The 27928-nt window shown below is 35.0% G+C and overlaps 1 protein-coding gene across 1 annotated transcript; it reads right to left on the bottom strand.

Annotated features, from left to right (window-relative positions):
- Positions 1 to 1487: 1487 nt before the first annotated feature.
- Positions 1488 to 20011, bottom strand: LOC132547224 (polypeptide N-acetylgalactosaminyltransferase 13-like). The gene is made up of 15 exons (XM_060210989.1): positions 19798 to 20011; positions 17299 to 17467; positions 16317 to 16489; positions 15928 to 16032; positions 15430 to 15532; positions 14625 to 14795; positions 12603 to 12640; positions 12391 to 12395; positions 12087 to 12110; positions 11040 to 11220; positions 10190 to 10329; positions 9811 to 9909; positions 8850 to 8984; positions 3629 to 3707; positions 1488 to 1551 (listed from the first exon to the last, which is right to left on the bottom strand). Exons 1-15 carry the CDS (start codon positions 20009 to 20011, stop codon positions 1496 to 1498), a joined length of 1692 nt encoding a protein of 563 aa, XP_060066972.1. The 3' UTR covers positions 1488 to 1495.
- Positions 20012 to 27928: the final 7917 nt, after the last annotated feature.

Here is a 27928-nt window from a genome sequence, read left to right on the forward strand (position 1 = left end):
ACTAAACAAATTTCATTTAGATGAAATGTGAAATGTCACATTTGAATCACGACTCAGAATGTTGTTGTATTAATTACTACAAAGGGTAATTTATTGTATAGTAAGTATTAGAGAAGTATTGTAATTAAGTAAATCTCCTCCTAGAACGGACTAATCAGACCTTACCAAGGTATTTCAAAGCTGTTCAGAAGGGTCATATGACACCCAAATGACCGTATCCTGCTAGTACAGATCTTCTCAGACTTTATAAAGGCATTTTGAAGCTCTATAGTAGGATCATACGATGTCCAAGTGACTGTATCCTGTTTGAACAGACCTTACCAGACCTTACCAGACCTTATCAAGACATTTAGAATCTCTTCTAAAGGATCATATATCGGCCAAGTGACCGTTCCCTACTCAAACAGTCCTTATCAGATCAAAGTCAGTCATTTTGAAGCTCTACAGAAGGATCATATGTCATTCAAGTGACCATATCCCTGCTAGAATGGACTTTATCAGACTAAAGCCTGTCATTTTGAACAGATTATCCGGAATGGTTTCTAAATATCATAAATAAACAATAAAGAATTAATTCAAAGGGACATGCAGCCTGCTACTAGTCTAAACAGTTTACAAGATTGTAAAGCAACCAATTATTCTTGTTACATTCACACATTCATGTTCAACTCATATAACCTCAACTGAAAACTTTACCAAAGCCCTGTATGCTGTATATCAACATTTACAGCTGGATATACCAAGCCTGTGATACTGGTGTTGACAGCACCACACCACACATCTGCTTGATATACCAAGCCTGTGATTCTGGTGTTGTCAGCATCAAACCCCACATCTGCTTGATATACCAAGCCTGTGATCCTGGCGTTGACAGCACCACACACATCTTCTGGATATACCAAGCCTGTGATACTGGTGTTGTCAACACCACACACCATATCTGCTGGATATACCAAGCCTGTGATACTGGTGTTGGCAGCACCACATCACACATCTGTTGGATATACCAAGCCTGTGATACTGGTGTTGACAGCACCACAACAGACATCTGCTGGATATACCAAGCCTATGATACTGGTGTTGTCAGCATCACATCCCACATCTGCTTGATATACCAAGCCTGTGATATTGGTGTTTGAATCATCCCATAACATTTGCTAGATCTACCACACCATTGATACGGATGTTAGCAGCACCACACCAAAATTAATTTGGTCCTGAAAGGTCCCAAATGTGTCAAAAATCCTTGTGTTACATATCGCTGATCACAACTCCACTTGTAACATGTCAGACTTCACTGACCAAGACTCCAGTTGGAATACAGTGTGTCACTCTATAAGACTTCATTTGCAGCATGTCACATCGCTAAGCAAGACTCCATTTGCAGCATGTGATAGTAGTGATCATGTTAACTTTCTCACATTTTTTTAAGACAATTAAATATAACAAGCTTTTATCACATGTCTTTACATTGAATACTAAACTATGCCATTTATCACCACTTCATATCCTTAATCACCCATTTTTGAGAAGCACTGCCATCACATGGTCCTGAAACACAAAGAAAAAATCAGATTATGATATACAATGTGTCATATTGCAGGTAAAAACATTGTATCACAATCACAGGATATGAAATATGTGTATGTGAAATGAGACCAAAATATGTGCTCCTATAAAGCTAGCTAACGGAATCACTTCATGCAGATTTCAATACACACAAGATAGTTAAGGACGAAAAAACAGAATCTTATGTGTTAAATATGGATTAAATTAATACAGTAAAACCCCGCTAAGTTGAACTCCTTCAGACCATGTCAATAGTTCTAGGAATACAGGGTATTCAAGTAATAGTTCGTCATAAATTGTCACGTACCCATCATCCGTGTATGTAAATGATTGATTAGATACACATTATTTTTAACCACTTCAGTTCATGATTTTTCTTCAGTGTTTTTTGTAGCATATTCATTTACGGCAATATATAAACCTGCATGTCGCTAAAAATTATGGTTTTTAACACTTGGTGTTTGTAAAAAGGGGAACTTTCAGAATTTAACATTAAGATAAACTGTTGAATAAATTATACATACAGTCATCAAATCACTAGGAAAAACAGAATTTCAGCTCTGACATATGTGTACACAATTTATCGTCAATTAGTGTGTAATTCACCTAAACAACTGTCAAAATGTACGAGTGAATCATCTTTACTTCCATAAACTGGCTTACGCTCGGAGACAAAGTTCTGTTTGAACAACAGTTAATTTTTCTGAGTCAAGTGACAGAATGAAGAACGTGAATTTATTAGAAATTTCCCGACGCAACAATGAAATAACATTGCAGGTGACAATGTATGTATATAATGATACCAGTATTTATCCCGTAATTATCAGCTGTTCTCCCAGACATGTGTATGAAACACAGGAGTGATTGAACCTTTTCCTACAGTTGGAAGCAGGCGTGTGTGATACAGGTAAACTTTGGCAAACCTGCACGCGACATCTGTTCGCCTTAAAAAAGTGCAAATACTTTTAACGTGCAGCAATGGGGATAAAACACAGCATGAGGAATAGAGGGTATTCGGGGAATAATGGTTCAAGGAATCTGACAATAAACAACAAGAAATATGTAAGAGCATGGTCGAGACCAAGCCACCAGTTTGACGGACAGGAGGTATCTGAGGAATACAAGTAAGTGGAGTTTTACAGTACATACTAATTTACTTTCATCAAAATAAAACTGCTTTATTTATATCAGGCAGAAAAGATTGATCAGTCAACAGTCCTTATTCCAGTAGGGGGTAGAGGTAAAGTGTTTTCAAAAGTGGCTTTGGACGATTCCCTATCTAATGGTTTCACAGACACTTGGCCCGTGACATGGGGAAGGAAAAAGGGCGGAGTAGTGAGGTCTTACCAAGACTGGATAGGACATAAAATTTTACCGATAATGCAAGTGATTTTCGTGACTCAGATATTTGAATCCTGGACTCATGCATTTCTTCTAGAATGTGTTTTTTTTTTCTGTCTGCAACCTCTCTCTATCTCTAGGTAAGAAGATTCATCCAAATTTTGAAACTGGTAGTGTGGATGAAAATCTAACAAAATGACAAAGTCCTTGATTCCCTATCTGATACAGGAGCTATACTGAACATGAGATGAATATAGAGGTGCATGTACCATTAGTAATTCTCTATCTGATGACTTGGTAGCACCTAGACACTGGGTGGGTAGGGGACAGGAGAGGAGGGGAAGTTAAAGTCTTACCAATACTGGGTGATTCCCATCCTGATGACTTGGCAACACCTAGACACTGGGTGGGTAGGGGACAGGAGAGGAGAGGAAGTTAAGTCTTACCAATACTGGGTGATTCCCATCCTGATGACTTCGCAAGACCTAGACACTGAGTGGGTAGGGGACAGGAGAGGAGAGGGGGGTAAAGTCCTACCAATACTGAGTGATTCTCATTCTGATGACTTGGCAGCTCCTTAACACTTTGTGGGTAGGGGACGGGAGAGGAGAGGGGGGTATACTCTAACAAATACTGGGTGATTCTCATTCTGATGGCTTGGCAGCACCAAGACACTGGATGGGTAGGGGACGGGAGAGGAGAGGGAGTTAAGTCTTACCAATGGTGGGTGATTCCCTATCTGATGGCTTGGCAGCACCAAGACACTGTTTACTATTAATGTGTCGAAGCTCCAAACTCTGGAATATAAATACAAATATTTGAATAGTGTCACAGAACGAACCATACAGCATGAATTTCAATACAAAGTGATAACATAAACTACAACTATTAATTCTATGAAGTTATTAAGACTGGATATTGAAAGACTTCAGTGTTTCCCTTACTATCAGCCACCATTTTTCAGTCCAATGATTTCCCTATCTCAAGTGTATGGTAACTTTGCCCTGTTCATGGTGCACATATTTGGAATTGTTTTTCCCCCAATCCAAAACAGGATGCATTTAGTGGATTTTTTCATCAGTTTCATAAGAATATCAACAAATGATGTTATATTTCCACATTCATTGTTATGTTACAAGAATGGATTCATAGAATCTTTCTCCACCTTGAGAAAAACAAATCTAAATTTAGGCAAAAGAATCTGAAATATCCAGACACAAGCTTTGCAAAGGACTCAAAATTTCAGAATTCCATTCTTAGAGTTAATTTTTTCTGCCTCAAGATGGGGGCTCCCACTAAATGTTTCTTTTTTTTCTCCTGGCCTCATTTTGTGTTGAATATTGTAATATTTGTTAGCACAGTTACACTTGGACAGCTTATGAATATAAATTTGAATAAGGAAAGGTCTTTCAAATAATATAGTTGACTGAACTAATTCATTGATAGCCCATTATAAATGGTATAAAAAAAAACTGTCAACTTTAAATGTGCTATTGAAGAAGTAGTAGGCATGTCAAATGACTTTAGTCTTGATTTTTCCATATTCAGAAAAGCTGAAAATTGAGACTGTTAGATAGGGGGAGACCACTCTTAGAAACAGCTTACTACACTCTTAGAAACAGCTTACTACAGATTTCTATATCAATGGTACTCAATAGATAAATAACTGCTGTAAATGTCCACATCAAAACATAATAAACATTTACATTAGGTCAACATAAATCATTATAAAACACCATAAAATTCTATTAGAATTATAACCCTGTACATTATAAGTAATGAGGTTAGGTGGTATGTTATCAAACTCAATGCTATAACACAACATCACCTTGTTTATTGTAAACAGATCCAACAACAATAGTGCCAGCATCATGATAGCAATTTCCCAAAAATCTATGGCAGTGGTTGTACTCTTGTACTCCTGGTACTTTTGTACTAGTGGATATATTACCGATATCAGGGGACACACAACAGTTTGTATGCAACATCAGCCAATTAATTACTTCTTTAATCTGAATCAAAAATTTTTATTCTAAGCCATGCAGTCACCAATACAATCAAAGATATTTACACAGAAAGTGTTTGTTAATTTTGAATAGTTTTATATGCTGGAATTTCTCAAAATCAGAAACAGAATTCAAAACAAGAAAATGCAGTCCAATGAGGTGTTATCCTGATTACAGTCAATCCATAACTTTAAATGAAATTGTCAGGGACCAGGGTAACATGCATTATGCTTCAAAGAGTCTTTCTTGTAGAATGAAGTGTTGTCTTCATCTTGCAGGAACTTGCTATCATAATGCACAAATTATATTCTCATAACAATTGTGATTTGACAAAGCATTTTTAAATGTCCCTCCTCATCTCTGTGACAGGGCATAATAAAAATTCTACAATATGTAGAAAAATTTATGAGCAGAAAATGAAAAGACAATCCAAAATAAAAAAAAAAGTTTTTACGACTTGAAAAACTTTACCGGAATAGTTCAAGAGGAAGATGGATTTTGCTTTTACATTTAAGGATAAAGTTTACAAAGTCTACAACGACAGACAGCTAAAAGGTAATACCCATATTTCCAGCAGAGGAGGGACAAATATAGTGCATCAACGCAACATCACCAGTCGCTTTTCGTCAATCAAGGAAAAGTCATTTATACAAATTATTTCTTTACTTTCTTTGTATTTTAAAGCTACTATTTAGAATAAAAAAGGCCATGTATTACAAACACCAGTACAACTGTATCCCCAAAAAGGTTGAGGGGACATCATCTAAATATATGTTACAGTCTGTGCTTGTGAAGATTATTCTTTGCAACATGACTTCACTTGGTTGACAGTAAGCGACAATGGTGAGATATTACTCGTATCAACACATTCAAAACACCAGGCCGGCCAGCATGCTGTGATCCTCACTCCATGGTCAACAATTAATCACCCCTTAGTAAAAGGTAGTTCATCACCTCTTATTAATAGATACTGGTCATTTTCCCTGAAGAACAGGTCAAGGTTATCTCCTCCTAGTAACAAATATATGTTATAGACCCTACAAAGCTTGTAAAAGTTATCTCCCATTACATACAGCTTGTCTTCCCTAACAACAGGTACATATTACCTTACCTTAAAAACAGGTACAGGTAATTGTATTCAAACATCTACAATGTTAGTAATGTTTTGTTCCTCAGTTACAGACACAGGTATCTCCCTTTACAGGAGTACTTTTTCCTTGTACAGAGATATGCATACATGTAGCAAATTCAGACAGGTATTAATAGGTCAGGGCGAAGGACAAACAAGTCGAAGGTTTAGTAGGCTGTGCTGGTGTTAATATCTCTACAAGGCTGTTATAGATGCTACAAGTCGGTCCCTACTGTAAATAATTGCTGTTTAATCACATAACTCAATAAACATGATGCACTATAGGATCATGATTTTGGGTACTGCAAAAATGAAATTTCAATTTACAGGTCTTCATTAATTTTGAAACTCCTTTCTTCATTTTGGCATTTTTACAATAGCTCTTGTAAAAATACTTAAAGCAAAAGTATGTATTAGTCTGAAAATTATTTTTATCGACAGCTTTTTGATTGCAACTGTACCATTTTTAGCAGGTGGGACAGATGCCAAAACAAATTCCATTTTTACCAAAGTATTCAAATCAAGCAGTACATAACAGACCTATATGCTTTTAAGTGCATTACATTACATCAGTAAGACTGCAGTACATGTTTTTAGTCTACATTTACACCCATAGATTAATCTGTATAAGTTATAGTCTACAATTGTAGGAGTACAATATATTAGCCTGCACTCTAAAATGTGTTAAGAATCTATGTGTGATAATATATACCTGTATGTGTATAATGTATTAGTCTAAGTACAAACCTTTATTTCAGTCTATAGGTAGTATATACAGGGGTATTAATTCATCTTATAGCTAATGTGTGTTAGTTCATATAAAATTCAGCCTATTTTAAACGTGTGTTAGTTTATATATACATGTCAGCCTATGGTGAATCAAGCCTTTTTATATTGCATGCATGCATATTCCTACTCATACATTTCTGCCAATAGTGCTTGTGTTAGCATACATATACATTGCAGCCTATATATATATCTTAGTTTATACCTATGCTTACTTATATCTACATGTTAACCTATTCCTGTGTTAGCCTATGTATATATGAGCTAGAACATACCTACACCTACAATAGCCTATACCTATATGAACCTACACCTTCTATTAGGACTACACCTCCACCATTGCCTTTCCTTCACCATCAAATTAGCCGGTCTCTCCTCACACTGTTATGTGTCATAAAATCACACAATACAGAAAAAGGAAGGGAAAGTGGTCCCTTCCTTCTCTACCCCTAGAATTTTATAGGTTCCCTTCCCTCTCAACCCCTAGAATTTTATAGATTCCCTTCCCTCTCAACCCCTAGAATTTTATAGGTTCCCTTCCCTCTCAACCCCTAGAATTTTATAGGTTCCCTTCCCTCTCAACCCCTAGAATTTTATAGGTTCCCTTCCCTCTCAACCCCTAGAATTTTATAGGTTCCCTTCCCTCTCAACCCCTAGAATTTTATAGGTTCCCTTCCCTCTCAACCTCTAGAATTTTATAGGTTCCCTTCCCTCTCAACCCCTAGAATTTTATAGGTTCCCTTCCCTCTCAACCCCTAGAATTTTATAGGTTCCCTTCCCTCTCAACCCCTAGAATTTTATAGGTTCCCTTCCCTCTCAACCCCTAGAATTTTATAGGTTCCCTTCCCTCTCAACCCCTAGAATTTTATAGATTCCCTTCCCTCTCAACCCCTAGAATTTTATTGATTCCCTTCCCTCTCAACCCCTAGAATTTTATAGGTATCTCTGGACTGCTATTTGATAAGCTCAAAACTTTTAAATTTCTAAACCCATCCAATAACTGACAATGATTCTGCTACAATCAAATAATAAATGATCCTGGACACAGAAAAAATGATTGGAATGTTGTGAATTTAGTACTACAGCTGGCTGGCATCAGTCATGCAGAGCTAACACACATAGAGACAAGTAACTAAGCCTTTGATATTTCTTGAATATGAAATATGAACGAATTCTAAATAAACAAGATGAACTGACATCAATACCGTATAAGTAATGTTATAACAACATTTTAATGATTTTTAAAATGAAATTTAGACATTTTTTGACAACTATTACAACCAGGTTACTGTACATTGGTCATTCTAGATGAGAGTTTGACCCAGAGAACAGCACGAAGAGAAGAGAGCGGCTACAATCTCTCAGGTGGGGCATGTGGGTGAGGGAGCAGTTAGGCTGTGAAACACCACACCCAATAAGCAAGGTTACAAGCTACAATTCAACACTACCTGTCGTATATATTTCCATCGCCCTTTTCCACTGTCACATCGCACAAATTTTACTTGATTGTACGCAGCCTCCATACAGATGTTTTCGTCGGTCATTATCTGCTGCTTGCCTGTGTAGGCAAACACCTGGTAATACATGCAGATTTAGCATTATAGACACATGGAGTGGAAGGCAAGCCTATAGAACGGCAGCCACAGCATGCCAGCCTCACAGCCCTGGAAACAATCTGATTAATACCACTAGTCCTGACTCAGCTGCCTTCTTCCACAAACACACCACACTAATTCACGGTACTCTAAATTTCTTTTACTTCAGCCTAACCTGTCTCATGTTTAATCATTTTTTGTATGATAAAAAAAAATCACCACCACTGAGGAATAAATAGCTCAAAAAGTGTAAGAATTTGAAATCAAATGAATTCAAAGTAAGAAAAACCGAAACCAGTAATTAATTCATAAGAACATGTTAGGTTTGTTCAGATGTTAACTAGCTGTTGTTGTTACTGTGTGTGTGGTCAGCAGGTTAAACTGGTCAGTTTTGTAGACGTCAGGTCAAGGACAGCCAGTTACCTGTCCATTATAATCCCACTGCTGATTGCCACCCAGACCATGACACTGAAACAATTTTACCGGGCCACCGATAGACGAGACATCCAAGCACAAATCATCTGTTTGTAAAGCTTTCTTTTTTGTGTAAGAAAAGATCTGAAAGTGTGTAGTCATGGTATATCAAATTAGCAAGTGGTGATATATGATGGTCTTTCTGTCCCTCTTCAGAGGTTCAACATAATTCAAATTCTAACTCTCTTGAAGTAATTATCCTAAAAATACATATGAAAGATTTACACAAAATAGCATAGTATATATAATAAATTCAATAAAAAGAATAAATTAAGGCTCGATATTACAAATTCATCTTCTCAATTAAACATAACATTACATAACTATTGCACAATTTTTTTTAATGATAACTAGATTGTAGATCATATAACAAACCAATATAAGAATCTTTACAAACATTCCACAACCTTCCTGTAATTCCAACTGCAATTCCTGTATCAGATCCCTATTAATTACTATATAATACAAATGTATATCAGAAACATAACATAGGATTTTCTCATAGAGCTGCTTTCTAAAAATACACTTTTGTATACTTTTCTTCTCTGTTATCTTGACTTAACACTTCCCCTTGAGTACTATATCATCTTCCTTGTCTTGTTCTTTAGCCTTCCTTACAATGCCTGGTCATATCCCCTACCACATCTTATTACCACCCTTATATTTCCTTATAATTTTTCCCTCACATATTTTATTACCTCCCTTACATTCCTGCATTTTTAAGTCTTTTTGGTTTTCTCTGCCTTTCATTTCAAACTATCACATGATGCCCCACATGTTTTGTCATTTCTTTCCCTGCCAAACAAGGCTTCCTGCCCTAACTTTGCCATGTTTTTGTAAAACCTTTTCCCTCTTCTATCACACATAATTACCTCCCTTTACATTTCCTTTTTTGTTTTCCTTGCCTTACCTGGTTACCTCCCATGCCATGACAGTTGACAAGGCCAACTTTCTCTCCACTCTTCCTTCCCATACTGTCCACACAGTGACCAGTCTCTTTGTTACGAATCTGTACACATAAAACAAGGTGATACACAGCTATCACTATGTCCCGATTTCCATACTGTTTGTTACAAATCTATCTGCATTAAAAATTCCTGATAAACAGTTTTAACAAAATGACATCACTTTACTGTTTATATGACAAATGGGAATAACTGACAAAACTTCCAGTGCATTTATATATATTACACTTTAAATCATTCCCTTGTATACATATCAAAAATTTTTTGAGGAATTAAGTTGTATGCTGAATCATGAATGCCTGTACAAATTACACTGTTCCTCACCTCTCCCAGTGCAAAATATTCCACTGGCATCTGAGATTCAGGATAAACATTTTCCAGGTACCATCGGAAGCTTTTGCAATTTAACCTCTTTCTCATGTCTTTTCTAGCTGTCACATCCCCATAGCTTGTGCTTTTCACCGCTATAGAACACAAACGATCATATCAACACAATTATATATTGAATCAAATTTATTGAATTTTCAGATGAATTTTACATTTCTTTTCAATATAACTCTACTCATCATATATCTTGCTTTATATTCAACATGTTTGAAATCAAACGGAATTTTCATTGAGTGACTACAAAGTATGATGTAATATAAGTTATACTCACGAAGTGATTAATGATAAAAAAATAGAATTGATTGAATAAAAGTTATGCAGATTACATCCTTTAAAAACGCACTTAGAAAACATCAATACACAGAAAATAAAAAAATCTCTTTATGAAGTGAGAGAGAACCAATGTCCTGGTTGTCTTTGGTGGTAGATCAGATCATGAAGAAATCAAAGCTGGATACCTAACAGTATTCAACAGTATTCAGCAAAGTTTCATCAAGGAAGGTAAATATGAATGATATAGAAGATAGAACATCAACATTAGATTCTATGTTTTTTTCATTAGTTTACATGTTCCGGTTAGCTTTATCAGAACCACTCTACTGACGGCTAGTCAAGCTAGCCGAAACATGTAAACTCATAATACACAGAACCTAGATGTTGATATTCCATCTTCTATGTCATCTACATTCAGATTCATATTAAATACTGATATACCTAAGTTGTCTTTCGATTGATGTCTAGACTGGGAAGAAAGAATTACTGCACAGCTTAGAAACATACTTTATACCTGGGTTAATTTTATAGAAGAATTCTTTGTACTCATCCATCCACACCTCTACAATGCGTTGTGTGTTGTGATTGATGATACGTGCCACGCCCCCTGGCCAGGAGTAGGGTGAAGTCTTTCTGAACACATGTCCTACCCTGGAGCATGTAACAATAAATACTTGTCCCCCACACATCCATACCTACAAAATAAAGGGAGACAAATTCTCACCAATCTGGAAACTTTAATATGACCTGTATTGAAATGTCAAAATCAGAAATATGTAAAAAATATAGTAATTTATTACAAACCATAACAAGTAGTAAATTAATTTATCTTCAAAGCAGTAAAATGACAGAAATCCATTTATTTAACAATTAAGAACTACTTATTTCATATTTCAATTTCAGCGAGTGTGAAGCATCTTTCCAGTCAAAGTTTGCCATCTCAACCAATCAAAACATGTTCACAGTTTATTCCACATGTGGTAAAAATACTTGGAATGACTTATTAATACCTTGGAAACTGATTAACAACATTATATTGTGGTAAAATTCAAAAATCTCAATGGCAAAAGGTATATAACATTACTTGAAAAACATCATAACTTCCCTAACTTCATTTATCATATTCTTCAGAAGAACATTCAAAGTAGTGCTTACTCTGGAGGACATCTCCAAGTGTTACTTACTCTGGAGGACATCTCCAAGTGTTACTTACTCTGGAGGACATCTCCAAGTGTTACTTACTCTGGAGGACATCTCCAAGTGTTACTTACTCTGGAGGACATCTCCAAGTGTTACTTACTCTGGAGGACATCTCCAAGTGTTACTTACTCTGGAGGACATCTCCAAGTGTTACTTACTCTGGAGGACATCTCCAAGTGTTACTTACTCTGGAGGACATCTCCAAGTGTTACTTACTCTGGAGGACATCTCCAAGTGTTACTTACTCTGGAGGACATCTCCAAGTGTTACTTACTCTGGAGGACATCTCCAAGTGTTACTTACTCTGGAGGACATCTCCAAGTGTTACTTACTCTGGAGGACATCTCCAAGTTTTACTTACTCTGAAGGACATCTCCAAGGACATCTCCTCCAAGTGTTACAGCCACTGTGGAGGACATCTCCAAGTGTTAATTACTCTGGAGGACATCTCCAAGTGTTATTATATAACATCTCCAAGTGTTACTTACTCTGGAATTACAAACGTTGGCCATTATACAAAGTTTGGCTCTGAAGGACATCTATAAGTTTTTACATATATCCATGGCTATTATACAAAACATGGCTATAGTAGGAGTTCTATAAATTACAAACGTTGGCTGTTATACAAAATACTGGCTATTGTAGGGGTTCTATAAATTACAAACATTGGCTATTATATAAAATACAGGCTATAGTAGGAGTTCTATAAATTACAAACGTTGGCTGTTATATAAAATACTGGCTATAGTAGGAGTTCTATAAATTACAAACATTGGCTATTATATAAAATACTGGCTATAGTAGGAGTTCTATAAATTACAAACGTTGGCTATTATATAAAATACTGGCTATAGTAGGAGTTCTATAAATTACAAACGTTGGCTATTATACAAAACACTGGCTATAGTAGGAGTTCTATAAATTACAAACGTTGGCCATTATATAAAACACTGGCTATAGTAGGAGTTCTATAAATTACAAACGTTGGCTGTTATACAAAATACAGGCTATAGTAGGAGTTCTATAAATTACAAACGTTGGCTGTTATACAAAATACTGGCTATAGTAGGAGTTCTATAAATTACAAACGTTGGCTATTATACAAAATACTGGCTATAGTAGGAGTTCTATAAATTACAAACGTTGGCCATTATACAAAATACTGGCTATAGTAGGAGTTCTATAAATCACAAACGTTGGCCATTATACAAAATACTGGCTATAGTAGGAGTTCTATAAATTACAAACGTTGGCTATTATATAAAATACTGGTCACGGTAGTGGTTATGTAAATACAAAAATTAGTTATCATACCAAATATATTGGCCATTTTAGGGGTTTTGTAAATACTGGAGTCAGCTGTGCATTAAAGTGTTGAGGACACTCAGAGACACTGTGTATTATGTGTATTGAAGTAAAGGAATAAAGGAAGTGTTATATCAATATGTGATGGCTGTCATTCTGAGTAATTGGTAACGCTAATTATATTATATAAAAATTCAAGTCATACAGCAATGATAAGATCTTCAAATGATCATTATGGTGAATGAGTGTGATTTTTTAAAAGGTAATAACAGACCATGTCCGAGTGTGACTCTGAAATCTGCACTGTTTCCAATGTAATGCACGCTTATAGGTCAGGTTTGATTATTTTATTGTGTTCATGGGTTGAGATTTCAATATGGATGATCAGTTATTATAACTGGCTAGTGACCGATCAATTAGTTTATCCAATTAACTGTTTTTTTTTCAATTATTTAAAATCATCTTACACAATAGAGACCAATAACATTTCATCAGTTCATAGCTTGTTTGAGCACTGCACATTATTACTGGTTTAGGTCTCTTTTAAATTGATGAGTCCTACTGATACTAGAAGTTGAGGGTAACCACGGTTACCTTTTTAACCTTAGCTAGTGGGGATTTCTCTTTCGTCTAGTGGTAGAGTGTTTGCCTAGAGATCAAAGAGTCAGATAGCTTAACCAGAATCATTAGTATTGGTGGAGGTGTAAACCAGATAGAAGAAGAATACTAGCTATAGGCTTAGTTCAAACCCAAGCAGCTAGGAGTTCTGTTTTTTCAATGACTCATTCCAATAAAGTCTTTATGTATTATTACTGCATCAAAATCCAAGATCTACAAACATGTTCATTTCTGAGCAAAATCATAAACCAATCACACCTTCATTTTCAAGATATATTCAACAACAACTGCACAAAAGGTTTCATTTCACAGAAAAAGGTTGGTAAATCCTTGCTCACGACTGTACACATTGTTTTACAAGACAGCTGTAATAGGATATAAGAAAAGACCAAATAGGCTTTTTAGCTGTCCAAGCATTTAAACACGCTATTCATGATATGCTGTAAATTCATAATTAGGCTTTTAATCACATGTATGTATGTATATATATATATGTGTGTGTTTCAGTATATTTCTGGTTTGATTGGAATAACACTTAATGAGAAAACTAAGCTAAATGCTTAAATTTCAAGTCCAGTTTCTCTGTAATCTAACTAGCTGCACAGTAAAGATATTCTGTAAATGATGAATGTGTAGAGGTGTCCACTATGTGATATACGAAAGTAGTCTAACTTTTGGGACTTTTTGTCATATGACAAGACCAAACAAAAAATAGTCAGTTTCAAGAATTTCACACAAAATAGATAATTTTGCATAATCATACACCACAGTGTTGTACAGCCCTACTTGATTAAAATTCAAATTAAGGCAAATGTCAACTTCTACAAAGACTAAAATGGCTGAAAACAAGTTTCAAGTTTTACAATTTATCTTTCTTATCTTGTGTCTGTAGAATAGAAGTACATATGAATATAACCAATAGAAACTTAAGTGTGAATTTCTTTAATTACACAAATCTCCTATAATGATAACATACTTTGTTGGATTACTGCGATCTCCATTTCGTCGGTCCAATTCCCTCTGTGGTACTGGATACCATCTAAAGTTGAGCTTCCAGTTAAAGCCACCCCAAGTCATGTCAGAACCAGTAATGTACTCAAAGGTGTCATCGCTGATCACATCAATAATTGGGCAAACCACAGACGTCCTGCAACAGTCATGACATTAAGTCAACACAAGATCTATCAGACAGTGCACTCAAAAAACCAAGACATCAAATCAACACACGATGTTTCAAAGCGTACTCAAAAAACATCAGGACACTGAGTCAACACACAAGGTTTTAGAGAGTAAACACACATTACCACAACACCAAATCAACAGATGGGTTGAGAGAATATTCAGCATATCTGTAAACATGCCAAGATATAAACAGCAAATATCTATTTAAGAATCTATACTAATTTTCACACATCATTACACCGAGTCAACACTCCATGTTTAAGGTAGTATCCATGACACAAACTGACACACAACATTTCTCATGGTATTCAGTAATTATTATACAATGGAGCAGATACCAAGGGTTCTCTGTAGTAATACTGTAGTAATACTGTAGTATATTTATGTAGGTTTGAAATAACATTAGATGTCAAGGGGAAAACTCCAGTCATAGGAGTACATCAACAACACATCAAATCCATGAACCATGCACATCCTCTCAAAGTTCAAATGATACACAGGTGTACAGGGCTTGGTGTAACAATCCTCCAATTGCACTGATCAGCACAATACACTTTACAAATTAACCCAATAAACTGTAAAATCACAACAGTGTATACCTGTCCTTGTGAATCTCGGCTAGAAGTGGCTCCAGCCAGCCCTCTGTACACTCACAATGAGCATCCAGAAATGTGATCACATCACCTTTAGCTGCCGCTGCTCCTAAACAGAGTTGTTTAATCCCACTTTTAAAATTGATTCAGATTACAAAAAACTTAATCCTTAAAAAGCAATTAATGATGGTGATTTCTCACTTCATGGATATCTTGACGGTAGACAAATATTAAAATGTGCATTTAATACAGCAGAACTATCAATTAAATGTTGTCAGAAATACTTAAGTTAAACTTCCTACCCCGTTATTTTTCTGACTGATCATAATTTGTATCTCAATGATGACAAATATAGTGGAGCATCAATGAAATGACATAGAAAGATATTATAAAGCAAGAAATACAAAAATTCTTTTATCTTTTATTAGTTAATAATGACTAACTACAAGTAACATGAGAGGAGACATATTCCCCTAATTCCAGATATATATAACAATGGTATACCTGTCAGTCTGGCTCGGATCAGTCCATTCCGTGTTTCTGATCTCATAACTTTTGTGTGTACAGGCAAGGTAGCTATATACTTCTCTAGTTTTCTACCTAGTTCTTCTGCAAGATCAATTTTCATGAGTTAGCAGACAAACCTGACATAACTGAAAAATGTTGACCCAGTAACTTCTTCAAATTTATTACCTTCACATTGACCTAATTACATAAACCGCTAAAAATGACACATTACTCAAACGACAGATCTGATAAAACAATTCACTATTGATTTGAAATTCTCATTTTTAACAGTTCATGATCACCTGTTCTTCAAAATAGGTAACCAAGACCTATATGACCTTGACAAAATTTTATTTATCTGTCATAAACTTGGTTAGGAAAGTTACCTCGCTCACTGGCATCATCCACTAAGATGATTTCCTTGACTAGACGAGCTGGTGAACGGTTAATGATACTGTGAACTGTACGTAAAAGTGTTGACCAGGCTTCATTGTGAAAAACGATCACTATACTAGTTGTAGGTAGGTCAGATACTGGGGCATACTTCTTCCTCTTACACCTGAAATGGGTTACAGGTCAGCATTTTAAAGAGTTCAGAGTTCAAAGGTCAGTACAATGTAAACATACATGTTTATGAAAAATGCTAAACATCACTACTACAAAGATGAACTCAAGTAAAGCAAAATATTCTTGAGGGATTTTAATCATCAAGGTATTGTCTATAAAGAAATCAAAACAATTATACAGATATAAAGTTTGCACAACTTGTTAAAAATATATCCAAAGTAGAGCCAACGCTGTTGCTACTACGGTTGGTGGATCAAGGGCTCCTTTGCCTTTCACATTGATATCTGAGAGTATGCAGGGGATTGCTTAGGAAGGATCAACTTAAATCAGGATAAATCTATCTCAATACGCTAGCGACAAGTTCTTCAATGCTTTATTAGGTAGTCTTTAAATTTGTTAAAAAGTCACTCTGTTGCAAGTTCATCAGAATAATGAAAACATTAAAATTTTGTTTTTAACTGAAGCTTAATGCAAAAGAATATATCTTTACAAAAGAAATTATGAAAAAGACCATGAATTTCTTTATCAATATCATTTCCAAGGTGTATGTATTATTGACAATTTCCTTTTATTCTTGAAAATAACAACCTAAACAAAGGGTTTGAAAGGTCTTATCATTTAGGAGAAAAAATCTTTTGGAAAAAAAATTGATGTTTAGTGCTGAAACCACTAAACATAAATTCTTTTTAAAAAAAATAGACCTGATAAACCCTGGGCAAATCTGAAGATCATAAGTTTGTATTTGTCCAACATCACAATTGTCATCTTCCTAATAATTCTTCATAATTCCTAATGACTTACGCGTCCATTCTGTAGTCTGGAAGGGACCGGTTGAGAGACATCATGTCACTAGCAACCAGGTTAAACTGGTTGATTTTGAACTTCTCTTTGGCTTCACTCTGACGGTCGGTAGGCACAACCACACCCTTCCCCATTTCCCCTGGCCCAGAGGGATGCCGCTGTATTAGTCCTAAAACAATGATTTAACAACAACTCTCAGTATCTACTGGTAGAACAAACCTGAATGTTAAATGATATAACAGATGTCATTACTAATTTCAATGCATTCGCTTGGAATCAAACCCAAGGCCTCTGGTTTACTTAAGTCTTACACTCAACTTTGGCTCTCTAGCCTAGTGGTACACTGCAGCTTGTATTTTCCATGGTTACATATACTCAACCGCCAGGGAAGACCTCATCTGGCTGAGCTGTACATTGAACCTAGTATTCATAAGAGAAACACCAGAAAATGTCTATCAAACATCAATACCCTATTCCTATATCCAAACCAGTAACTAATAAGGTGTATAAAACTTTGGGAGTAAATATAAGTAAATTTGTTGAGAAGTTCTCAAGGTATGACATTGATTCAGAAGGAGAATTGAGGAGTAGGACAAATATGGTTACCACTACCAGGTTATAAAACAAAAGACCCCATGTGCCTGCATCACTCACCTGGTATCTAATGCTCATATCAAACACAGGAGCATTTCGCACCACTGTTAAGTAAACCTCAAACAAGCTTTATCTTGTGAACATATCTGCCAAATATCATGCTTCTGGGCCTCTTGGCAGCTTATCAAATATAGTCATTTAAAGGTTTTAACAAAATAGACCCCTTTGACCTTGAATACAGGTCATGGTCACTTCTTTTTCTTAAAACAAAATTGATTGCCTTTATCTCATAGACCTATCTGACAAATACTACGCTTCTTGGCCTTTTTCTTGTCAATCAGAATAGTTTTAAGGTTTTAACAAATTCGATCCATGTAACATTGATAAGTTAAGGTCATTTCATTTTTTCAAAATTTGTCAGGATTCATATTTGGAACCTATCAACCAAACATCATGCTTTCAGGTCTTTTGATTAGAAGAAATTGTTTAGAGGTCTTAACAAATTTGACCCCTTCGACTTTTGATATATATATATATGTTTTTTTTCACAAACTTTGTCAGAATTCACACTAAGAATCTTTCTCCCAAATATGATGCTTCTGGGTCTTTTGGATGGTCAGAAGAAGTTGTTTAAAGGTTTTGACAAATTTAACTCCTGTGACCTTGAATATGAGTCAATGTCATTTTTCATTTGCAATCTTTGTTGGGCTTTTATCCCAGGAATCGATAATCCAAACATCACGATATTTGCTCTGATGGTTTGCGAGAAGAAATACTGACACCAGACTGACTGACGGACAAAGCACCTGAACATAGACTCAAGTGGCCATTTGGGCCAGGTAAGCTAAATTGGACTATGGTGACAACCTTAGATACCTATAAACTTAAGTGACTAATAACCACCATATATAGTAAGGTGTAGAGTATGATGTTGATTTATAAACTAAATCTGCTGAGTAGTTTCAGAACAATATATGTAAACAAGCAATTTTTGAGAAAGTTCTTCATCGAAAGAAGGTAAATTAAAAGCTTAATGTCTGACCCTTAAAAGATGATGTATAGTCACAAACAGGAGGAAACCTCCTGGGTTGAAAACAAATTATAATTGTTAAGTTCTTTGTTCAAACAACTTTAGAATAATATAAGATTCCCTTTTTAAACAAAACATATACAAAATCCATCTGATTTCACTCAAAAACTAATAAAACCAAAAGATCAAAATGCAACCTCTGTTGAAATACAAGAAATTAAAAAAAAAAGAAAAGTAGTAATTAATGTAAAATATGGGAATAATTTTAATTCAAGGATAACATTCTGAAAGAGGTAAATTTCACCTGCTAGCTAGGGGGAAACAACCCAATACCAGTAGTAAAATAATCCTAGATTGATACCTGTGTATCATTTGTGATCATTTCTGCTGAATCTGCACTGTTGCTGGTTATATATGTACTGTAGCTGTTCAAACACAGTCATAAAGCTACATAAATGTTTATACTGCATATGAATAGTACATTAATGTCATAATGACATTTACATCTTAATAGTGTATTGAAATAAGTATTTTGTGTCAAATACCTGAACTTACTACAGAGAGAAATACATGTTTATCAGCAGTAATGCAAGTTTCACAATAAAACAGACTTAAATGACATCAATGCCAGGGAATTAATTCAATGATAATGAAGTGTTCTTACCCTAGTGTTACAAATTACTGATTTACGAGGCACTATACATGTCATATTGATATAAGAATTGCATTATAATGAACATTAATATCATGAAGTCTTACAACTGATGTCCTGTTTACATATTTTGTGAAATATAATCTGCATTACTTAAAACGTTATCTGCATAATTTTAACTAGTTTCTATAATTAATTACAGCGTGCTGATTGTCTTCTATACCTTTGGGTAAGAGCTTGCCTAAAAATCCATCATCACTGCCCTGACGCTTAGAATCCATATGAGGCTGGTTATCATTCTTTCCCTTACACTCTGTGCCTGATCCCATGGCTGCACAATCAGTATAGTACATCAAGATGAAGACATCAATGAGGAACCAGACCATAGAGGTGACCAATATCACCTTACAGTACTGTAGCCTCACACGGCTCACCATTGTCTTACAGTAGGTTACAGTCGCTCTACATCTGCAACACAAAATACAATATTGTAGATTCATATGCTTTACCATTGTCTTACAGTAGGTTACAGACACATCATATCTGCAACACAAAATACAGTACTGTAGCCTCACACGGCTCACCATTGTCTTACAGTAGGTTACAGTCGCTCTACATCTGCAACACAAAATACAATATTGTAGCCTCATATGCTTTACCATTGTCTTACAGTAGGTTACAGACACATCATATCTGCAACACAAAATACAGTACTGTAGCCTCACACGACTCACCATTGTCTTACAGTAGGTTACAGTCACTCTACATCTGCAACATAAAATACAATATTGTATCCTCATATGCTTTACCATTGTCTTACAGTAGGTTACAGTCGCTCTACATATACAACACAAAATACAATATTGCATCCTCATATGCTTTACCATTGTCTTACAGTAGGTTACAGATGCTCTACATCTACAACACAAAATACAATATTGTATCCTCATATGCTTTACCATTGTCTTAAAGCAGGTTACAGACGCTCTACATCTACAACACAAAATACAGTACTGTAGCCTCACACGACACATCATTGTCTTACAGTAGGTTACAGACGCTCTACATCTGCAACACAAAATACAATATTGTAGCCTCACACGGCTCACCATTGTTTTACAGTAGGTTACAGTCGCTCTACATCTGCAACACAAAATACAGTACTGTAGCCTCACACGACACATCATTGTCTTACAGTAGGTTACAGACGCTATACATCTACAACACAAAATACAGTACTGTAGCCTCACACGACACATCATTGTCTTACAGTAGGTTACAGTCGCTCTACATCTACAACACAAAATACAGTACTGTAGCCTCACACGGCTCACCATTGTCTTACAGTAGGTTACAGATGCTCTACATCTACAACACAAAATACAATATTGTAGCCTCATATGCTTTACCATTGTCTTACAGTAGGTTACAGACGCTCTACATCTACAACACAAAATACAATATTGTAGCCTCACACGACACATCATTGTCTTACAGTAGGTTACAGACGCTCTACATCTACAACACAAAATACAGTAATGTAGCCTCACACGGCTCACCATTGTCTTACAGTAGGTTACAGACGCTCTACATCTACAACACAAAATACAATATTGTAGCCTCATATGCTTTACCATTGTCTTACAGTAGGTTACAGTCGCTCTACATCTACAACACAAAATACAATATTGTAGCCTCACACGACACATCATTGTCTTACAGTAGGTTACAGATGGCTACATCTACAACACAAAATACAATATTGTAGCCTCATATGCTTTACCATTGTCTTACAGTAGGTTACAGTCGCTCTACATATACAACACAAAATACAGTACTGTAGCCTCACACGGCTCACCATTGTCTTACAGTAGGTTACAGATGCTCTACATCTACAACACAAAATACAATATTGTAGCCTCATATGCTTTACCATTGTCTTACAGTAGGTTACAGTCGCTCTACATCTACAACACAAAATACAATATTGTAGCCTCATATGCTTTACCATTGTCTTACAGTAGGTTACAGTCGCTCTACATATACAACACAAAATACAGTACTGTAGCCTCACACGACACATCATTGTCTTACAGTAGGTTACAGTCGCTCTACATCTACAACACAAAATACAATATTGTAGCCTCATATGCTTTACCATTGTCTTACAGTAGGTTACAGACGCTCTACATCTACAACACAAAATACAGTACTGTAGCCTCACACGGCTCACCATTGTCTTACAGTAGGTTACAGTCGCTCTACATCTACAACACAAAATACAATATTGTAGCCTCATATGCTTTACCATTGTCTTACAGTAGGTTACAGTCGCTCTACATCTACAACACAAAATACAGTACTGTAGTATCATGGTTCTCAATGATGTCTTACTGCAGGTTATATTCATACTACATTTTGTACCACAGCAGAATACCACTCTGATGTGACACCACTGCCGCACAGCAGTATATATATCACATCATTATTGTTGTACTACATACATATTACACAGGACTACAGACTACAGTATACTAGCCCCATAAGGCACCATATCTGAATGAGAACATGCATCCAGCGAGGCTTCACCATCCTGGATGTCCCAGTTACCACGATTATTTTTTAATCATATGTACTTATAGCTTGTACTTCCCAGGCACCACTGAATAAAAGGCTACATTTACCCACTAAAATACCCTGTAAGTTAAGTGATAACGGCGGGATTAAATCCTTTTTTTCATTTAAAATGTTCAGAAACATCACCCTAGAAAACCAAGTGACAAGATCTGGCATGCAGAGTCGTCTGAAATACATGTATATGCCATAAGTTAAAAATATGATTCAAAAGTCAGCATAATATACATTATACCAGTAATATACAGAAGATTTATGTCTTTGAACAGCTTTAGGTACGTGAATCATGTATGTCGTGATTAACATTCATGAAGTCCACACTATATAAGTAGATATATGTACGTACATGTATATAATTTAATGATCCTACAACTGTTATCAATTTATATATATATATATATATATATAACAGACTTGTTAAAAATTCATAAAACGTAAAATGTTAATGGAATTTTAAATTCATAACTTCTACATATTAACAATTCAATTTAGTGTCCTTTTGCAGTATATTGCTTTTTTGACTTCCAAAAATTTCATATTAATAAAATTATTATTGTTTATACATTTTAATTGCATTTCATATAGGTTTATTGGTTAATATAATATGTTAATTAGAATATTTCCATCATAATGAGGCAGTCCCATGAACTCCACACATTGACCGTGAGGGGCACATGTGTAATACACTTTAAATTTATACTGGGGTTCATAGTGTTGTTACAGTTGATCAATGCAATTAACTATCATCTCAGACACTGGATAATTATCCATCAATTCTATGAAAAATTACCGGCAGTTATATTGATAAATGATTGAAGTTTCTATTTTTAATACATTGACTATGGGGGTTATAATAGCTAGGTCACTTAGTACATTGACCTATGTAACTTCAGGTGGAAATCTGCTGAGGTGTATAGTTTGACACTCGATCCCTACTTGCATTTCTCAGGAAGCTAATTGCTTTCAATGGCATGTGACGAACCTCCCAAATGTTGTTCAGTGTGGTCTACATATCTATCAGCTACCACGAAGAGACCCTATCTGAAAACAACTCTGGTTGTTCACAGGGTTATAAGCTCAGCAAAACAAAACTATATACAGTTCAATTACAGAATAGAAGCCCTATTTACTAATGGAAAGCACATGAATTACTTCGGTTACCTGAGAGGTTACGGATACAAAACTGACAAATAAGGTAGAGGAAACTCCCTGTGAAATTCTGTCCAGTAGACAGGAATGATGAGTTCTAGGGTGAAACACTACTAATATGTAATCATAAATCTCAGCCCATACCTTGGTAATGAGTCATAAAATAGTGTCTGCTTTAATTAAAATACATACCATAAACAGAACAAAAACAGTTCTAATCATTGTCTCAAATTAAACCAAAAAAGTAGAAAAGACAACAAAATTAATCAAGGGAATTTATAAAGAGTCTAAACTTTAAAAGATTGTTTTTGAATTGAAGTGAGAGATGTTTACAAATGAAAGGATTTATTTAACAACATAACAGCATGACAAAATCCACTATAATTTACATTTGGTAAAGTAATTAATGTCTTACTTACTGCATATATCTGTTGTTATTCATAATTAATATAATTAAACATCATATGTATAACAAACAGACTGGGACATCTACACAGCTCTAAACATACACATTTTGTTTCATTACATCTGCATGTGTTACAACAGTACAACTACATTTAATATCAACAATTATTTACAGGGATTTTTGAGGGCTGCTTAGGGTCGGTAATGGGCCCCATTCCCGATTGAAATAATTTCATATTCAAGCCAAATTCCTAAATTTCCAATTTACTCCTAAAAAGTTTCTTTTGATTAACCAATTTTCTTCACATAATAAGCAAAAAATGCCCCATCCCAAACCGATAAAAAACACTCTGAATTCTTTATGACAGGGACCATCCATAACTTTTTACTGTATGTTACAGTTCACATATGGCAAGACATGTCAGTTAGAAAAAACATAATTTTTGATATTTTGTAATCTGTACATATTTGTTTTGCTATTTTTACACATGACCAATAAGAAATCTAGCTTATATATATATGTGAGTGTTAGGATGAAAAAATAACCAACGGTTAATATATCGCCAGTGTCAACTGTAATAGTCTTTATATGTTCTTAACTAGTTGTGACATTGTTTACAATACACTATTCCTTATAGCAACGTTTTTTGACGAGAGTCTCTGGACTGCATATATCTTTTTATACCTGTAGCTATATAGGTCTCTTAACAACAGGACATGTATTTTTATAAGGATGTAATGAACAGAAAAGCTTATTAATAGATAGCACTCATAGAAAATTACATAAATATGGAAATTTTCACCCCACTGGTGAAATGTAATTTATTCTAGAAAAACAAACAAACAAATGCGAGATACTGGACACATGATTGAAGTATAATGGTATGTAAAAGGACAATAACTGTAAAATTTGTTTACAAATGAGTCCATGGTACATTTATAATACTTGTACATTTTTGGTCACTTTCACAGCAACTAGAAAACTTAAAAGTACAGTAAAAAAAGTATAAGTTTCATTGGCAGATTGACAAAATTTTAGAAACAAACCGAAAAATTACAACTTATACTTACATGTATAAAAAACGACAGCTCATGATCAGGGACAAAAACTTGTACCTAATTAAAGCTGGCATATTGTACATACATGTATGTCATTGCAAAACTCACCATCATACTAGCTATAACAACCCATTGAGCTGGGCTGGCTTTATTTCTGTCAGCTGTAGGTGGATTGATTTCATTCAGTGATTAATTACTGACCTTCTACAGTGCTAATAAGTGCAAGGTGTATAAACCAATACACTTCTTCACCTGAGCAACAAACGGCTATATATTTCAACAAATAGAGCCAAGCCCTTGTGGTCGGCAGCCATACCTTTCACACAGAAACAAAATTTACCAATTTGACAGGGATATAAAATCATTCTGTGTTTTTAATTGGATTCTTCTTTTCTTAATATCTTATTTTTTTAATTTTAATATCCAGGAGCAACAAATCAGTTCAGATAGTGACATTGTACATACAATAAAAGGTAAAAACATTCACCTCATATTTATAAAGCTCTGATTTATATGGACATTGATTAGTATGAAGTTCCCTGATCAGACTTGTAAAGGCTTGAGATCTCTTGCCTGAACATGCATGAGAATTAAATATTTTGTTTTTTTTTTCCATAAAAAAAACAAACCTCTATCTTATGTTCTTTCTAAGTTTAACAGTCAATATCACCTTTAAAGACCTTTTATAACAGCATTAAGGGAACAAACGTTGTTTTGGATGTTGGTGGAAAACCCATGGTGGAGAATCAACTACCAGTAACTATCCGTATGTAACCCAACAGACATCATCCCCCGCCACTAGTACATCTCAAATCTATGCTCTTGAGAAAAGTGGTCTGAAGTTTACACTCGATTGCACACATCCTGACCATCATACAGAGGCACCCTTAGTTACCAGGATCCTTTACAATCTTCGAATTCCATCCTAGCCAACAATTAAAGGGAGAATAAAAGACAACAGGCCTAGCAGGTCACCTGAGGTAAGCAATATCGAATATAAAGTTTTGGTATTGAAACAACACATGCTCAATGTAATGTATAATATCCCTATATAGACAATGGTAAATTCTTCCCAACCACCACCCCAGAGGGTCAAATATGAGACCATTGCATCATGAAATTCACAATTTTGGTAAGGCATCTAAGCCCCGTCAATGAGCATTTGATTCTGCCATATCTTGGCATCGAGAAGAAGACTGTAGAAATGTAGGTGAATTTGATGATTTTTGCCCCGCCCTTTAGACCCCCTGCAGGGTAGAGATCATAAAGTTCAGAGTTGTGGTTCAGCTTTGTACATGGATATTTTCTGCAAAATTTCAAAAGTCCCAAGACTTGGTCTTGGTCTGACCCAAAAAACTTTTCACAATAGTAGTAAAATGAAGTTGATAATTATTGAATTTATTCAGCATGAAGAACTGCCAATATCAGGGCATAAATTTATATGTAGCTAAAAATACATAAATCAATCAATGTATTATTACTACTTTAATAGATTACATCAATATCTACATGTCCAAAGTATATCAAATGGGAATTAATGTTAATAAACTTCAAAGTCAAAATCTAAGATGGCCACAGGTATGCATAGCCCACTTGAATATTCATGCTAGAATACATATAGAAACCATAATGAACTTGGTCATAATCAGGAAGATTCATTATGCAGATTCTTCCATAGAAGTAACGGTAACAAATTTTGAAATTCAAAATCCAAAATGGATGGTCGTCTTTCATCATTACTTTTGATAATTTTGGTATTATTACATACCTACCAGTTTAGATAAAAAGTGCTTTAACCATTACAAAAGATGGTGGATGGTGGAGAAATGATGTACAACATCGCCTTAATTTTTGCTAAAGACATTAAGATTCTAATAAATACTTGAGGGTTCAAAACAATCAATCATGAAATGCTTTGTTGAATAAAAAGAAGACAAAAAAATATGAGTTGCTGTCAAAGTTTGACAGACTTGGAACAGGTCAGAGGTACTTCTCTGACTATACATTACTGCAGTAATAGCTTTACAGCAGACAGGTCTGTCAGATCACTAAAATACATAGATGTAATGATTTGTCAAATTCAGATCAAAAGATTTTTCATATCACAGACAAGATAGCTACTAAGTAAAAAGTATATGCTTATATTCTGAAACACTTAATTATCAAAATCATGAATTCGGTTATATGGTCCAAATTATTCTGACATTCTACCAGCCTTTTATACCTTTTTTTTTTGCTGGGAAATATCAGAACAATTTGAAACTTGTAAAAAAAGTATGTATCAGTCTGGAGTCAATGAACATCAGAATTCTGACTCTATATAAAAAGCGGGCAATAAGTGACTTGCACCAAAGTCAGCATTCTGACAGTAATTACCAAAAGAAATCAACAATTTCATATGCATGGCGCACACATATCAAAAGGTGGTCTGCACTGCTTCCCTACAAAATTTTCAAACAGGACATTTCTCATAATAATACACTCAATGATCATACATTTTCCTGACCTTACTCGGTTTTGGTTTATATTTGTGTGCACGCCTCCTCTAATCACATGCCTACAGTCTCAATGCTTCTTTCAGAGATATTCAGACAACAAAATACTATAAGAAACAATGCTTTGCTCTTTCTATCAATTTCATTTCTGTGAAATTAATGGAATCATTGTATAAAGATTGTGACAATGCAGTAATATATTGAAAATTCAAAAGTTTTTTAAAAGTAAAATAAGGTTGAGACATATTTATTTTCACCTGGTTTATTTTTGTAATGAAAGTACTAAATTTGAGGAAATACCTTGAAATCTCCGTAAGTCAAATAGTTCCTGACCTAATTTCCATCAATTTATCAAAATAAGGATAGCTATATTTTGAAATAATGAAAATATACAAGTAAAGTGTATACAATGTACAGAACTTTGATAAATGACATTCCTATCGGTTTGTAGAGAAAAAGCACACATATTTTTCATCCTTGTACTATGCATGTGAAAATGTTAATTTCTTGTATATACATATATAGAGCATAAGCACTCTGATGTTCATGGACTCCAAACCGATATAAAAAACAAAACAAAAAAACCCCATACAACATCAAAACAGTTTGGGT

The sequence above is a fragment of the Ylistrum balloti genome, unplaced genomic scaffold (assembly GCF_031769215.1).
Source record: "Ylistrum balloti isolate Yb309-2 unplaced genomic scaffold, AGI_CSIRO_Ybal_v1 Utg369938, whole genome shotgun sequence".
Taxonomy (NCBI): domain Eukaryota; kingdom Metazoa; phylum Mollusca; class Bivalvia; order Pectinida; family Pectinidae; genus Ylistrum; species Ylistrum balloti.